The sequence below is a fragment of the Carettochelys insculpta genome, chromosome 22, assembly GCF_033958435.1.
Source record: "Carettochelys insculpta isolate YL-2023 chromosome 22, ASM3395843v1, whole genome shotgun sequence".
Classification (NCBI taxonomy): Eukaryota; Metazoa; Chordata; order Testudines; family Carettochelyidae; genus Carettochelys; species Carettochelys insculpta.
The window spans coordinates 12,538,008-12,554,045 of record NC_134158.1 but is presented as its reverse complement, the minus strand read 5'-3'; the positions used below and the strand labels follow the sequence as shown (position 1 = coordinate 12,554,045).

The 16,038-nt window shown below is 68.2% G+C and overlaps 1 protein-coding gene across 1 annotated transcript in view; it reads right to left on the bottom strand.

The window, feature by feature from the left end:
• Positions 1-251: 251 nt before the first annotated feature.
• The window catches only part of CACNA1F (calcium voltage-gated channel subunit alpha1 F), a 56,616-nt gene continuing 40,829 nt past the window's right edge, over positions 252-16,038 (bottom strand). The window contains 18 exon segments of the mRNA XM_075017590.1: positions 252-843; positions 1,095-1,205; positions 1,207-1,332; positions 1,334-1,405; positions 3,151-3,260; positions 3,388-3,542; positions 3,740-3,880; positions 5,599-5,828; positions 5,929-6,045; positions 6,192-6,322; positions 7,100-7,201; positions 7,968-8,070; positions 8,322-8,418; positions 11,668-11,795; positions 12,690-12,849; positions 13,606-13,697; positions 14,384-14,449; positions 15,407-15,535. Of these exon segments, the coding sequence (XP_074873691.1) occupies positions 619-843; positions 1,095-1,205; positions 1,207-1,332; positions 1,334-1,405; positions 3,151-3,260; positions 3,388-3,542; positions 3,740-3,880; positions 5,599-5,828; positions 5,929-6,045; positions 6,192-6,322; positions 7,100-7,201; positions 7,968-8,070; positions 8,322-8,418; positions 11,668-11,795; positions 12,690-12,849; positions 13,606-13,697; positions 14,384-14,449; positions 15,407-15,535 (2,295 nt within the window). The 3' untranslated portion in view covers positions 252-618.

Sequence of the window (16,038 nt, the reverse complement as noted above, 5' to 3'; positions counted from 1 at the left end):
CTCAGGCTCCACCTCCCCCTTTGTCTGCAGCCCAGAGGTGTCACCTGGGTGCCAGGTTACCCCCAGCAGGAGCCCCCCCACCCTCTGTGAACCCCCCACCCCCTGTGAGCCCCACTCATGTATCCCCCCCACCACATCACAAGAGGCGTCTGCAGCTCAGTACGAGGTGAGCCGCTCTCATGTGGCGTTATGCATGGCTGTTCCCCACCATCCCGCCCCAGAGGCAGCTGCCATACGTGGATAGATGTGTCTCCATCCCCTGGGTACCCCCTGCACTGGGTGTGCATTGAGCTGGACTCCTCTGGCCCCAGCCGCCCCCCCAGCCCCGGTTCCAGGCGGGTGAGGGGCACCAGGACCTGTTGAGGGTTAACTGAGGCCCGGGAGCCTCCCTCACATCGAGCTCCCCCTGCACCCGCGGAACTGGGGCGAGCCAGGTTGCCCATGTGTCTGCTCTGGAAGGGGGCAGCAGGCAGGGCAGGGCCCAGGGGCTGTTCCTGGGGGGTGGGGGGGGAGACATCCCCACCCCCCGATCCTGGACTGAGGGGTTCCCCAGCCTGTCCCCCCCAGCACAGACCTCAGAGACTGTTAGGCCGTCCCAGTGCCGCCCCCGGGGCCCGCTCAGTACGCCCCCACACAGGCCATCTCGTCGGCCAGCTCCTCCTCGCTGTAGGGGGGCCCCCCCTCACCGTCGCTGCCCCCAGGCCCCCCGCGGCCCAGCAGCTCCGAGGCAGCGCTCTCCATCTCGGCGATGCTCATGTGACAGGCGTCTGCGATCTCCCGCTTGGCGAAAGCCACGAACTTCGGGTCCCGGGCGTAGAGCCCCAGCCCCTCTGAGATCAGCACCTGGGGGGGTCGAGGGGTCGGCGGGGGCTGCCTCCCCAGCCAGCCCCTGGGCCCTCCCGCTGGCAGCCCCTCGGACGCCAATCTGCCTGTTCCCCCAGCAGGCACCTCCTGCCCCTCCTCCCCCCACCGGGCCCCCACCTGCCCCCCCCCACGGGTGATGCCCCCGCCGGCACCCGCCTGCCCCACCCCCCAGCACGGACACCCCCCCAACTCCCAGCTGGCACGCGCCTGCCCCGCCCCCCAGCACTCACGGCCTCCACCAGGCTGTCGGCACTGCCCCGCTGGCCGTGGGAGCCGGAGCTGGAGCCGGGCACACGGAGCTGGGCGTAGGGGCCCCAGGGCAGGTTGGGCTCAGGGGCCCCCCCAGTGGGCACGGGAGTGGGCTGGGAGACTTCGACTGCTGCTCCTCTGCCCCCAGCCTCCGCCCCTCAGCCCCTCCTCCTCCACCAGCAGCAGTGGGGCGAGGAGCAGGCGGCCCCGTGGGGGGGGGCGCGGCCCAGGCCTGTGTGGAGGCCCCCGGGGCCCGGCTGCTGCTGTGCCAGGAGGCGGCGCTGCCGTAGTCCTGCGGGGAGGGGGCAGAGGGTGAGCACGTGCACTAGTGCCCTGTCGCACGCGTACCACCATGTCGCACGCCCACCGCCGCTGTCGCCATTGTGAATACCCCACGGCCCCCTCTGTGACAGCCCATCACACCCTGACAAACGCGGAAGTGCCAGGGGTCGAAGGTTCCATGCGGGGGGCACTCGGTGCCCTGGTGTTACCGGTGTGATGTGGGGAGGGGGAGGGAGTTGGCTGGTGCAGGGATCTGGGGGTCGAAGGTTCCATGCGGGGGGCACTCGGTGCCCTGGTGTTACCGGTGTGACGTGGGGAGGGGGAGGGAGTTGGCTGGTGCAGGGATCTGGGGGTCGAAGGTTCCATGCGGGGGGCACTCGGTGCCCTGGTGTTACCGGTGTGATGTGGGGAGGGGGAGGGAGTTGGCTGGTGCAGGGATCTGGGGGTCGAAGGTTCCATGCGGGGGGCACTCGGTGCCCTGGTGTTACCGGTGTGACGTGGGGAGGGGGAGGGAGTTGGCTGGTGCAGGGATCTGGGGGTCGAAGGTTCCATGCGGGGGGCACTCGGTGCCCTGGTGTTACCGGTGTGACGTGGGGAGGGGGAGGGAGTTGGCTGGTGCAGGGATCTGGGGGTCGAAGGTTCCATGCGGGGGGCACTCGGTGCCCCTGGTGTTACCGGTGTGACGTGGGGAGGGGGAGGGAGTTGGCTGGTGCAGGGATCTGGGGGTCGAAGGTTCCATGCGGGGGGCACTCGGTGCCCTGGTGTTACTGGTGTGACACGAGGAGGGGGAGGGAGTTGGCTGGTGCAGGGATCTGGGGGTCGAAGGCTTTACATGCAGGGGGCACTCGGTGCCCTGGTGTTACCGGTGTGATGTGAGGAGGGGGAGGGAGTTGGCTGGTGCAGGGATCTGGGGGTCGAAGGTTCCATGCGGGGGGCACTCGGTGCCCTGGTGTTACCGGTGTGATGTGGGGAGGGGGAGGGAGTTGGCTGGTGCAGGGATCTGGGGGTCGAAGGTTCCATGCGGGGGGCACTCGGTGCCCTGGTGTTACCGGTGTGACGTGGGGAGGGGGAGGGAGTTGGCTGGTGCAGGGATCTGGGGGTCGAAGGTTCCATGCGGGGGGCACTCGGTGCCCTGGTGTTACTGGTGTGACACGAGGAGGGGGAGGGAGTTGGCTGGTGCAGGGATCTGGGGGTCGAAGGCTTTACATGCAGGGGGCACTCGGTGCCCTGGTGTTACCGGTGTGATGTGAGGAGGGGGAGGGAGTTGGCTGGTGCAGGGATCTGGGGGTCGAAGGTTTCATGCGGGGGGCACTCGGTGCCCTGGTGTTACTGGTGTGACACGAGGAGGGGGAGGGAGTTGGCTGGTGCAGGGATCTGGGGGTCGAAGGTTCCATGCGGGGGGCACTCGGTGCCCTGGTGTTACCGGTGTGATGTGAGGAGGGGGAGGGAGTTGGCAGGTGCAGGGATCTGGGGGTCGAAGGTTTCATGCGGGGGGCACTCGGTGCCCTGGTGTTACTGGTGTGACGTGAGGAGGGGGAGGGAGTTGGCTGGTGCAGGGATCTGGGGGTCGAAGGTTCCATGCGGGGGGCACTCGGTGCCCTGGTGTTACTGGTGTGACACGAGGAGGGGGAGGGAGTTGCCTGGTGCAGGGATCGGGGGGGTTGAAGGGTTGCACGCGGTGCCCTGTGTGACTGGCGCTCCGAGCCGGGCGTTGTGCCGTTGCACGAGGGGCGGGCTGCCGCGGAGGCGAAGTACCTGGGCCCGGGGGCACCACGGGGTGCTCTGCTGGTAGGTGCCGGGGATGGGGACGTCGTCGGAGCTGCCCTGGCGCTGCAAACACTGCATGAGGGAGAGCGGCTTCCGGCCTGTGGGGCGATGGGGGCGTGACCTGGCATCCAGAGGCCCCGCCCTTGTGTGCATAGACCCCGCCCCCCAGCTCCCTTCCCCCCACCATGCACTCCCCACCCCGGAGGCCCCAGCCCCGTCCCCTACCTGTGGGGGTGGGAGGCAGGCGGCGCCGGCGCTTGCTCTGCTGCCCTCCCTCGGGGCGGGTGCTGGAGAGGCGTTGGGGCGGCAGCGGCGGGGAGTTCCCGTGCCCACGGCTCCAACGGCGCTGGTAGGACTGGGCGTGCCCCAGCCATGGCTGCCTGTGTGGGGTGGGGGTGGGGGCAGGGGCGGGGCAGAGCAGGCAGAGAGTGAAACCAACAAGACCCCACCTCCGGCTCCAGCCCATGAACCCCTGGGCCGGGCTGAGGCCATATTTGGGGGAGCACTCGGCGGGGTGTTATATGTGGCTGTCCCCCAGCTGCCCCGCCCCAGAGGCGGCTGCATCTCAGCGCCTCACCTGTCCCGAGAGGCCAGGCTCTCTGAGTCCTCGTCCCGGCTATTGTAGCCTTGCTCGCCTGCAGTCTCCTCCCCGTACTCCTCCGCTGGGCTGGGCTCCTCACACACCGTTGGTGGGGGACAGGTCCCATCCGAGCTGCGCCTGGACAGATGTGGACATCAGGAACCCAGGCATCCGGGCTCCCAGCCCCACCCCCGGCTCTACTCACCTGCCCCCAGCCCCCTCCCAGAGCCAAGGAGAGAACCAGGTGTCCAGGCTCCCAGCTCCCCATAGGGTCTAACCACCCACCCCCCCACCCACCCCCAACCCCGTCCCAGAACCAGGGAGAGAACCCAGGCGTCTGGGCTCCCAGGCCCCCACAGGCTCTACCCACCTGCCCCCAGGCCCCTCCCAGAACCAGGGAGAGAACCCAGGCGTCCGGGCTCCCAGCCCCCCCCAGGCTCTACCCACCCACCCCCAGCCCCGTCCCAGCACCAGGGAGAGAACCCAGGCATCCAGGCTCCCAGTCCCCCCGAGACCCTACCTACCCACTGCCAGGCCCCTTCCACTACCAGGGAGAGAACCAGGTGTTTGGGCTCCCAGCCCCCCCCAGGCTCTACCCACCCACCCCCAGCCCCGTCCCAGCACCAGGGAGAGAACCCAGGCATCCGGGCTCCCAGCCCCCACTGGCTGTTGGGGTGAACATGCCCAACTCTGTGGCAAGCCCTGATGGGGGTTGCACGGAGCCCTGTGCGTGGAGGGCCTGGGCCGTGCCTCGTCCCTGAACCTGTGCCCTGCTCACGCGCTCGTGTCTTTGTTCAGACCTACACGCGCCAGCCCTACCCTGGTGGGGCAGCCCCTGGCTGGTGAAGGGCCCAGCCGGCGCTGGAGAGAGGGGCTGTAACGGGCCACCTGCTGGGGCATGGGTGGGGGACCCCAGCAGTGGGGCGGGGAGAGACGTGGGCTGGGCTGGGCTGGGCCGGGCAGGGGACCCCAGGGATGGGGCCAGGAGAGACGAGGGCCGGGCCGGGCAGGGGATCCCGGGCGGGGTGGGGGGAGTGATGAGGGCCGGGCTGGGCGGGGGACCCCAGGGGTGGGCCAAGGAGAGATGAGGGGTGGGGCCGGGCCTGGCAGGGGACCCTGGGGGCGGGGCGGGGAGAGACGAGGGGTGGGGCCGGGCCCGGCAGGGGACCCTGGGGGGGGGGCGGGGAGAGACGAGGGGTGGGGCCGGGCCCAGCGGGGGGACCCCGGGGGGGGGGCGGGGAGAGACGAGGGGTGGGGCCGGGCCCGGCGGGGGGACCCCGGGGGGGGGGCGGGGAGAGACGAGGGCTGGGGCCGGGCCCGGCGGGGGGACCCCGGGGGGGGGCGGGGAGAGACGAGGGGTGGGGCCGGGCCCAGCGGGGGACCCCAGGGGTGGGCAGTATCCCTGCCTCTGAGCGACATGCCCAGTTTGCCCCTTTGCCATGGCAGCCCCACCACTTTCCGGGGGACCCGTGATGGAGTATGGGGGGGACACGTGTGGGGGGGGCTCCTGCTGGGGGTAACCTGGCACCCAGGTGGCACCTCTGTGCTGCAGACAAAGAGGGAGGTGGAGCCTGAGGGATCTGAATTGGCACTGGGAGTTGGGAGCAGTGAGTCTGGGCTGGGAGAGAGAGACAAAGGAGGGGGCCAGACCCCGGCTCTGGGGGCCCCTCGGGGCCTCCTCTCCCCACATGGATGGGACTGGCTGTCTCTGCCAGCTGCACTGACCCCTCTGTACGGTGCTGTGTCCTGTCAGCTAATGAACCCGCTGTTCTCCTGCTGAGTGAGAGTCACTCCTGCCTGTGGCCGGGGCAGAGCCTGGGCACCCCTGAACCCCATCACCCCCTGGTGCCCAGTACCTGCTTGTGTGGCGCCGGCTGCTGGGGTGCGGCTCCGGCAGCTTCTCCCAACCCCCCTCGCTCTCCTCGTGGCTGGGGGAGCCGCTGGGGGTCCAGGCCAGACTGACAGCAGAGGGGCGTCGGGACCCCAGCAGCCTATTGGCCGAGGGGTTCCCCCCCTTCTCGGCTGAGGTGGGAGCAGGTGCCACAGGGTGGTGGTCAGGGGCGCAGCTGTACAGGCCCTCCGACGTCTGGGGAGACAGGCAGTGGGGTGAGCTGAGCCCGGCTGGGTGGGGGGCAGGTGGGGGTCACTCGGGAGCAGGGCAGCTGGGGGCAGACGAAAGGTCTCACCTGGCTCGTCACCTGCTCCTCCTCACACAGGGCTTCCCCGGCTGCCTCCTCCTCCAGGTCGCAGGACAGCGCCCGGCGCATCTCGGGGCCCAGGTCCTGCAGCGTCTGCAGCCCGGCCTGGGGGAGACCCGAGCTGTGGGGTGGGGCCTGGTGTCCGCTGGCCGCCCCAGCCTGCCCCCCAGGCTGGTCGCCCCGCCCCTGGCCGGGCCAGCCCCACCCCTCGGGCTGCTCACCCTGCCCCCTGCCGGGCCAGCCGCTCTCACCTGCAGGGCAGAGGAGTTGCTGGGGGAGGCGTTGGGCCCCAGAAGCCCCTTTTCCTTCCGCTTCCGGAACTTGCGGAAATAATCCTGAATCAGGAACGTGGCGTAAAACTTCCCCACCGTCACCTCCTCCTCTGCGGGGGAGAGCAGGGTCAGCACATGGGGACCCTCCCGGGAGCCTGAGACCAGTGGGGCCCAGCGGGGCGGGGGCCCGGACGCCTGGGCTCTCCCCCTAGTGGAATGGGGGTCGGGGCCCAGACGCCTGGGTTCTCCCGCTGGCGGTATGGGGACAGGGGCCCGGACGCCTGGGTTCTCCCGCTGGCGGTATGGGGACAGGGGCCCGGACGCCTGGGTTCTCCCGCTGGCGGTATGGGAAGGGGGGCCCGGACGCCTGGGTTCTCCCGCTGGCGGTATGACGACGGGGGCCCGGACGCCTGGGTTCTCCCGCTGGCGGTATGGGGACGGGGGGCCCGGACGCCTGGGTTCTCCCGCTGGCGGTATGGGGACGGGGGGCCCGGACGCCTGGGTTCTCCCGCTGGCGGTATGGGGACGGGGGCCCGGACGCCTGGGTTCTCCCGCTGGCGGTATGGGGACGGGGGCCCGGACGCCTGGGTTCTCCCGCTGGCGGTATGGGGAGGGGGGCCCGGACGCCTGGGTTCTCCCGCTGGCGGTATGGGGACGGGGGCCCGGACGCCTGGGTTCTCCCGCTGGCGGTATGGGGACGGGGGCCCGGACGCCTGGGTTCTCCCGCTGGCGGTATGGGGACGGGGGCCCGGACGCCTGGGTTCTCCCGCTGGCGGTATGGGGAGGGGGGCCCGGACGCCTGGGTTCTCCCGCTGGCGGTATGGGGACGGGGGCCCGGACGCCTGGGTTCTCCCGCTGGCGGTATGGGGACGGGGGCTGTCTCTCACCTTCTGGGGGAGGAATAACCTCGTCCAGGAGTTTTGGTTTCGTTCTCTTCCAGATCTTCTTAATGACAGCCCGCAGCTCCTTGTTGGCTTGGTCCATGTTGCCTGTGGGGGCGACATGGGGCCCCAGCCCGGTGAACTCCTGTGGGGCTGGCTTTCAGGCAGAACTCCCATGATGCTCTGCTGTAGCAGGACCATCTCCCCGACCCAACAGGGGAAAGCAGGCAGCATCAGGGGAGCTGCCACCAGGGCAGGAGAAGGGGGCCAAGGGGCTGGAAGGGAGCAAAAGGGAAATACAATTCCCATAATGCCCCTGAACTACAGCTCCCATTATGCCTTGAGTGACTCTCCCAGAGGCTATGTTGTGGTGCATTGTGGGAAATGTAGTCTGGCTGGGTCGCCAACCCATCAGTATCAGGGAGGGACACCAGCTACAGCTCCCATGATGCCTTGCAAGACGTTGCCAAAGGCCACACCATAGTGCATCATGGGATATAGAGTCCACCCGGGAACCCCGAGGTGGAGCTGTCTCGTGACATGAGGCACCAGACCGGCTCCCATGCAGCCCCGAACTAGATCTCCCAGGATCCCAACTCCCCTGGAGGGGAGGCTTTGATGCATCATGGGGGATGTAGTCCAGCCACACTTCCTGGCCCATGGAGGACAAGGACACAAGAGAGGCCGCTGGACTACAACTCCCATAATGCTCCCCTATAGCATGTCCTGGCTCACTAAAACATTGGCTTTTCCCTGGGATTGTGGGGGGATTCCAGTCTGTCCCCAGCCCCAGTTAACCCCTTGCCCTCCAGCAACGATGCCAGCGGTGAGCAGGGACAGCCCCTGCACCCCAGAGCCTGCTCCTGGCGGTCACCTTCTGTCTTGATCTTGAGCGAGGTACGGACCAGGGCGAACAGGGTGGCGTTAAAAGTGACGGTGCCGTCTGCATTGAGGGGCATGTTCATAGCCACCAGTCGCTGCAGAGACAGGAAAGATGGAACCCAGGCAGCCAGGCTCCTAGACAACCCCCACATCTGCTTGGACCACCAGCCCCCTCCGTGCCCAGAGCCAGTAGAGAACCCAGGTGTCCTGGCTCCCAGCCCATTGCTCTGCCCACCTTCCCCAGCCTCCCCAGCCAGCGGAGATCTGAAGTGTCCACGCTCCCAGTCTGCACCCCCAGCTTGGCCCCTCCCCCGCCCCAAGCGGGAGAGAACCCAGGTGTCCTGACCTTGCAGGCGACACGATGGGGGCAGAGTTTTCCAAAGCCCAGAGGGGGCTGGATCCGGCGGAGCAGGGACACCACGTCCAAGTGTTTGATGCGGCCCCTGGGGTGAGAAATGGCACGAGGGGTGACGGGGGGGCTGTGCAGCTTTGCTGCCCCTCGGGGGGCAGGGCCAGGTCTGGAAGCAGGGAGGGGTGCTGGGGGGAGGTGAGGCAGCCGCTGGGCTTTGAGGTGAGGCAGGGGAGGTGTGGCCGGTGTGGGGGCCCATGGGCTGCTCTCTGCATGTGGGGGCACTGGTGGGGCTGGCAGGGATCTGAAAGTCTCTTGGAGTTAGATCGGAGTTAGGACAACGTCGTCACAGTTCAGGCCTGGGATTGGCTTGGGTCCGGGTCCGGGTCTGGGTCTGGCGTCAAGGATGAGTACGGACCTCAGGGGGCTCATCTGAACCCAGCACGGAGGAATATTGTGAGAAAGGATGGTGAGTGCCCGGCCCGGCCTGGCTGTAACCCGGCGAGCGCTCGGCCCGGCCCGGCCCGGCCCGGCATGGCCGTAACCCAGCGAGTTCCTGGCCCGGCTGTAACCCAACGAGTGCCCAGCCCAGCCTGGCCCGGCCATAACCTGTGTGATGGAGTTGGTCGGGGGGATACGTGTGGGGCTCACAAGGGGTGTGGGGGGCTCCTGCCGAGGGTAACCTGGCGCCCAGGTGGCACCTCTGTGCTGCAGACGATGGGGGAGGTGGAGCCTGAGGGGTTTGAATTGGCACTGGGAGTTGGGAAGCAGTGAGTCTGGGCTGGGAGACGGAGAGAGAGACAAAGGAGGGGGCCAGACCCCGGCTCTGGGGGCCCCTCGGGGCCTCCTCTCCCCACATGGATGGGACTGGCTGTCTCTGCCGGCTGCACTGACCCCTCTGTATGATGCTGTGTCCTGTCGGCTAATGAACCCGCTGCTCTCCTGCCGGGTGAGAGTCGCTCCTGCCTGCGGCCGGGGGCAGAGCCTGGGCACCCCGAACCCCATCCCAGTGTGCTAGAGCTGTAACCTGGTGAGTGTGTGTGATGGCGTTGGGGGTGGGTGCGGGAGAGTCAGGCTGGAGGGGCGTGTGACAGGCTGAGCAGCTCCCCCCGGCTGGGGCTGGGGCTGTACCCGAGCGGGCAGGTAACACCTCTGCCCTGAGCACAGAGCAGGGGGGAGCCGAGCGAGGCGGCAGTTGGAAGGAGCCAGCCTGTGCAGAGGGGGCTAACCCCAGCGGGGCACCCCTCGGGCTCCTCTCCCCTCCCCAGGAGGGCTTGGAAGGACGGGCTCTGCGCTGCGGCTCTGTCCTCTGATAAACTTCCTCTTCCAGCCCCTGCGCAGAGTTGCGGTGCTGGGGGACCCCTCAACTCCATCGCAGTGTGGCACAGCTGTAACCTGGTGAGTGTGTGGTACAGCTATAACCTGGTGAGCATTGGGATGGGGTGAGGGGAGCCCAGGCTCTGCCCCCGGCCGCAGGCAGGAGCGACTCTCACCCAGCAGGAGAACAGCGGGTTCATTAGCCGACAGGACACAGCGTCGTACAGAGGGGTCAGTGCAGCTGGCAGAGACAGCCAGTCCCATCCATGTGGGGAGAGGAGGCCCCGAGGGGCCCCCAGAGCCAGGGTCTGGCCCCCTCCTTTGTCTCTCTCTCTGTCTCCCAGCCCAGACTCGCTGCTTCCCACTCCCAGTGCCAATTCAAACCCCTCAGGCTCCACCTCCCCCTTTGCCTGCAGCCCGGAGGTGCCACCTGGGTGCCAGGTTACCCCTGGCAGGAGCCCCACAACCTCTGTGAGCCCCACATGTATCCCTCCTCCTCCTGCTTTCTGAGAGTTGCTTTGTGAGTCCCGTTACCCCTCACTGGCCCACCAGGCCCACAGCTCCTTCGTCCTTCTCCCACCGACTTCTGCCGCCCTGGGCTGAGAAGCGGAGCCCACGAGGAGAACACAAGCGTTCCCAGGCTCTGCAGATGGGGAACTGCTGCCCTCTCCTGCACCCTGCAGCTGTTCCACTCCACCTGCTTCACCACACACTTTCCCCCGCACCTGCCACCCACTCGCCCAGCGACCTGGCTCAGCCCCACGCCCCTGTATGCTGCTCACTCCAGTCCCTTGGCTCTCACCCGGCTGCTCACAGTCCCGTACAGCTTCACTTTACCTGCACTGGCAGCCAGTTCCTGAGACCCCGTTACGCTGTCTGCTCCGGCCCCTGCCAGCGCACAGCCAGCGGCCTCACCCTCAGGCAGGTCCTGGCCCACAGGAACCGAGAAACTTCTCCCCAGATGAACTGCTGCCTCCTCCAGACAAGCACCTTCCCTGCCCACTCTCGTCTCCCTTGCTCCCATCCCCGGCAGTTACCAGGGCCTGCTCAGGGAAACTCCCAGCCAGAGCCCCTTCCTCAGGAGTTCCCCAAGACAACAATCCACCTCCATCAGCTTCGCCCGGCCCTGCTCCCTTGAGCCACAAGCAATTCCTTCCAGGCGTCGGTGGCACTATTTCGAGCCACCCTGGGCTCAGGCACAGAACCAGCTTCCCCAGAAGCACAAGCATCTTCCCCGCACCACGGACCAGCGTCCTCCTCAGGGATGCCACTGCCCATCCCAGAGCCATTCCCTCCATCCCACCCCCAGGGCTGCATTGAGAGACACAGGCACCGTCCGCGGCCCAGGCCTGGAAAACTCTCCGCAGGTCTGTCTTGGCCACTAGTAGACGCTGGGTTGGAATCGCTCCTTCCCTCCTCGAGCTGCGGCAGGCCACTCGGTTCAGAGCTCCAGGCAGTCCAGGGTTCCCTGCCCCGATCTGGGCTCACCCCTGCAGGAGTTTCCTTAACCCTCAGCTCTGCCACTGCACATCCACACTGCCTTGTCCAGCTCCTTTAATCTCGATTCGGTTTCCACTTCACAGCGGAGTTGCTGAGCGTGGTTGCAGGCTCACAGGCTGATGCCCTCTGCACCCCATGATCCTTGGAAGAATCCTTCAGTGTGCCAGACTCCTTGTGGTCACAAGCTCCCCAGGGTTAGGCTGTAGGCCCCTCTGCCCTCTGGGACCCACTCCAACAGACTCTCAGAGGAACCCCTTCTTCAGTGTGACACCTCCTCTCGAGGGCCAAGACCAGGACCAGGACCAGGACCATACTCTCTTGGGGAGAACCCCTCAGTGTGTCAGCCTCCTCGCTGGTCACTGGGTTCGGGGAGGGGTCAGGGGTTCAGGGCGCCCAGAAGAATGGGCATGTCAGGGGGCTGGCAGTATGGGGGCTTTGGAGAGGGGTCGGGGGTTTGGGGCACCCAGAGGTTGGGGGACCAGAGGGGTGGGGACTTTCGGGAGGGGTTGGGGGGCAGGACCCTTACTTGGCGGTGGGGTCGTACTCGGACCAGATGCGTTTGAACTCGTCCAGGTGGTGAGGCCCCAGGATGGACCAGTCCCGGGTCAGGTAGTCGAAATTGTCCATGATCACAGCCACGAAAAGGTTAATGATCTGGGGGGGTCACCGGTCAAGCCGAGAGACGGGGGGGCAGCCCCCCTCACTGCACAGACCCTCTGGGCGGGAGGGGAGCCAGCAACTCCCAACAAGCGGGAGGAGCAGAACAGGGGCTGCCCAGCCCAGCCCAGTGGTGCCATGTAGGAGGCCACAGCCGGGGGGGGGGCGAGCCGGGGGGGCCATGTGGGGGATCCCAGCCCTGGGGGCAGTGTGTGGGGGGGGTCCCAGCCATGTGGGGCTGTGCGGGGGACCCAGGCTCGGGGGGCTGTGCGGGGAGGTCCCAGCCATGGGGGGCTGCGCAGGAGTCCCAGCCTCAGGGGGCTATGTAGGGGGCATCCCAGCCATGGGACGTCCCAGCTGTGGGGGGCCGCACGGGGGGGGGGTCCCAGCCATGGGGGGTCCCAGCCAGGGGGGGCCACGCGGGGGGGGTCCCAGCCATGGGAGGTCCCAGCCGTGGGGGGCCGCATGGGGGGGGGTCCCAGCCGTGGGGTGCTGCGGGGGGGGGGCTGCGGGGGGGGGGGCTGCGCGGGGGGGGTCCCAGCCGTGGGGGGCTGTGCGGGCGGGGTCCCGGCCATGGGGGGTCCCAGCCGTGGGGGGCTGCGCGGGGGGGGTCCCAGCTGTGGGGGTCCGTGGGGGGCTGAGCGGGGGGGGGGTCCCAGCCGTGGGGGTCCGTGGGGGGCTGAGCGGGGGGGGGGTCCCAGCCGTGGGGGGCTGTGCGGGCGGGGTCCCAGCCGTGGGGGGCTGCGCGGGGGGGGTCCCAGCCGTGGGGGTCCGTGGGGGGCTGAGCGGGGGGGGGTCCCAGCCGTGGGGGTCCGTGGGGGGCTGTGCGGGGGGGGGGTCCCGGCCATGGGAGGACGTGCCGGGGGTCCCAGCCCCGGGGACGTCACGCACCAGGAAGGAGCAGAGCATGAAGAAGCTGATGAAGTAGACGATGGCGAAGCTGCTGCCGCAGGAGGACTCCTCACCAGGCGCCACGTCCGACTCGGGGTCGCAGCGCTTCCCGGGCAAGCTGGCCAGCATGATCTCCTGCCAGGCCTCCCCCGTGGCGCACCTGTGGGGCACCCGGCTCAGCCCCACGGCCCCCCCGCCCCCAACCCACGGCACTCGGCTCAGCCCCACGGCCTCCTCGCCCCCCAACCCACGGCACTCGGCTCAGCCCCACGGCCCCCTCGCCCCCAACACACGGCACTCGGCTCAGCCCCACGGCCCCCCCCGCCCCCAAACCACGGCACTCGGCTCAGCCCCAGGGGTCCCCCACCCCCAACCCACGGCACTCGGCTCAGCCCCACGGCCCCCCCGCCCCCAACCCACGGCACTCGGCTCAGCCCCAGGGGTCCCCCCCCAACCCACGGCCCCCCCCACCCCCAACCCACGGCACTCGGCTCAGCCCCATGGCCCCCCCGCCCCCAACCCACAGCACTCGGCTCAGCCCCACGGCCCCCCCACCCCCAACCCACGGCACTCAGCTCAGCCCCACGGCCCCCTCACCCCCAACCCACGGCCCCCCCCACCCCCAACCCACGGCACTCAGCTCAGCCCCATGGCCCCCCCGCCCCCACCCCACGGCCCCCCCCACCCCCAACCCACGGCACTCGGCTCAGCCCCATGGCCCCCCCGCCCCCAACCCACAGCACTCGGCTCAGCCCCACGGCCCCCCGGCCCCCAACCCACGGCACTCGGCTCAGCCCCACGGCCCCCTCACCCCACCGGCACAGCACTTGGGGACCGTTGCAGCTGAACTCCCCGCTCTGAGTTCTGGAGCCTCCTAGTGCAGGGCGGGGCCGAGGGGAGCCCGGGGAGTCGGTACCTGAAAAGCAGCAGCACGGCCTGGGGGAAGGTCTGGAAGTTGTTGTTGCGGTTGATCTGTGTCCCATCCTGCAGCGCCACTTTGCCGAAGGTCTGAAACATCCCAGGACGTCACCGGGACCCCCCACTGCCCCCCACTGAGACACGCCCACGTGCCAGACACACACACGTGATGCACGACCAGCTGTGCACGTGCGTATTCCACGCTTGGGCACCATGGGGCTTTGCATTGCACACTTGCAGCTGGGTGGGGTGTGCAGTGCACCTCTGGGGGTTCTACGCACAAGCACCTGTGGGCACCAGACGGGGCCGTGCGATGCACACGAGCGTGCATGTTTAGGTGGTCCAGGCGTGGATTTCCAGCTCAGGCTGACACAGCACCATGTGCACCTGCCAGAGATTTCGTCTGCAGCACGTTGCACCATCAGGACTGTGCTCAAGTGTGTGCTCCAGCATGTCCTGCAGGGTCCTTCATTTGCACAAACATGCCCCACATGCTGTGGTGCATTGCACACTCAGGAGTACGTGCCATGGTCATTCACAAGCGTGTGATGCAAAGCTCGGTGTATGTTGCACAGTTGGAGCCATGCATAGAAGGGCAAGTTGCACGTGCCGTCTGGTGTGCTGCAGCATTGCACAAGTGCATGACTGACACGCAGGTGTGTCACAGAGGCACCCCAGCAGTTCACACTTACAGGCCTGGGCAACGCCACGTGGGCCAGTACACTAGTGCTTGGCACCCCCGGCCCCGTGCGAGGCCCCGTCCTGGCCCTGCTCACCTGCATGCCGATGACGGCGTAGATGAAGAAGATCATGGCTATCAGGAGGGCAACGTAGGGCAGAGCCTGGGAGGGGGCAGGGAGGGGTCAGGGCTGGGGGATCACAGCCTTCGGCCCCACGCCCGACTGATGTCACCAGGGACACTCCCAGCCTGCCCCCCCCCACATTGCACCTCCTGGGCTTACCCAGGGGGCGGTGCCTGCTGGGAAGGGTCATCTTTGGGGAAATCTAGCTGCTAAGAGGAGCACCCCATCCTCCTGGGTGCACATCCCATCCCCCGGTGCACCCCATCCCCCTGGGCACACACCCCATCCCCCGGTGCACACCATCCCCCTGGGCGCACATCCCATCCCCCGGTGCACCCCATCCCCCGGTGCACCCCATCCCCCTGGGCACATATCCCATCCCCCGGTGCACCCCATCCCCCTGGGCGCACATCCCATCCCCCGGTGCACCCCATCCCCCTGGGCGCACACCCCATTTCCCATTGGTGAACCCAACCCCCTGCTGTGCCCCTTCTGTCCCACAAAGAACGCCCCCAGGATGCAGCCGGTGTAACCCCCATCTCCAAAGGGGAGTGTGTGGGACTTGCTGTGCCCAGTGTGATGGAAGAGGGGGCGCATGTGTATGTGTGGGGGGGGGCTCACAGAGGGTGGGGGCTCCTCCTGGGGGTAACCTGGCACCCAGGTGACACCTCTGGGCTGCAGCCAAAGGGGGAGGTGGAGCCTGGGGGGTTTGAATTGGCACTGGGAGTGGGAAGCAGCGAGTCTGGGCTGGGAGAGAGAGAGACAAAGGAGGGGGCCAGGCCCCGGCTCCAGGGGCCCCTCGGGGCCTCCTCTCCCCACATGGATGGGACTGGCTGTCTCTGCCGGCTGCACTGACCCCTCTGTACGACACTGTGTCCTGTCGGCTAATGAACCCGCTGCTCTCCTGCTGAGTGAGAGTCGCTCCTGCCTGCGGCTGGGGCAGAGCCTGGGCACCCCTGAACCCCACCACCCCAGGGCTCTGCAGCCCCGGCCCACCTGGAAGGACTTGATGAAGGTCCAGAGGAGGGTGCGGATGCCTTCCCCCTTGCTGAGCAGCTTGACCAGGCGCATGACGCGGAAGAGGCGGAAGAAGGTGATGGAGATGCGCGAGTTGTCCTCCGAGCTCTGCAGGGCACGGCCCAGGGGTCACTGCGCTGCCCCTTCCCCGCGCCCCACCAGGGCCAGGCCCCGAGTGCACCCCGGGGTTACCTCTCCAACGTGACCGCCGTTCTAGCGCCGGGCGCACAGCCGCCAGGACACAACCAACGCAGGAGAAAGGAGAGACGGATGCCGACGTGGGTGCATGGCCGACGGATGGACGGCTTGTGGGGTCAAAGGATGGGGCATGGGGGAGGCAGATGGGTGTGTGCAGAGGACAGACAGACAGACACGATGTGGGGGACGGACAAGGGGTGTATTTCTCCCCAGGGATTCCCAAATACTTCACAGAGGCCCAGTGCTCTGACGTGAGCACCCCTTGCTCGGTGGGGGCTGGGGGCACGGGGCCATTTGCACAGGGGACCCCCAGGGCGGGGGGGCCATTCGCACAGAGGTCGCTGCTGGCAGAGGAGGGACCCCCCGGGCAGGGCTGGGTGTGGGGCAGGTGCCAGGGACCTGCCCACGTGCGG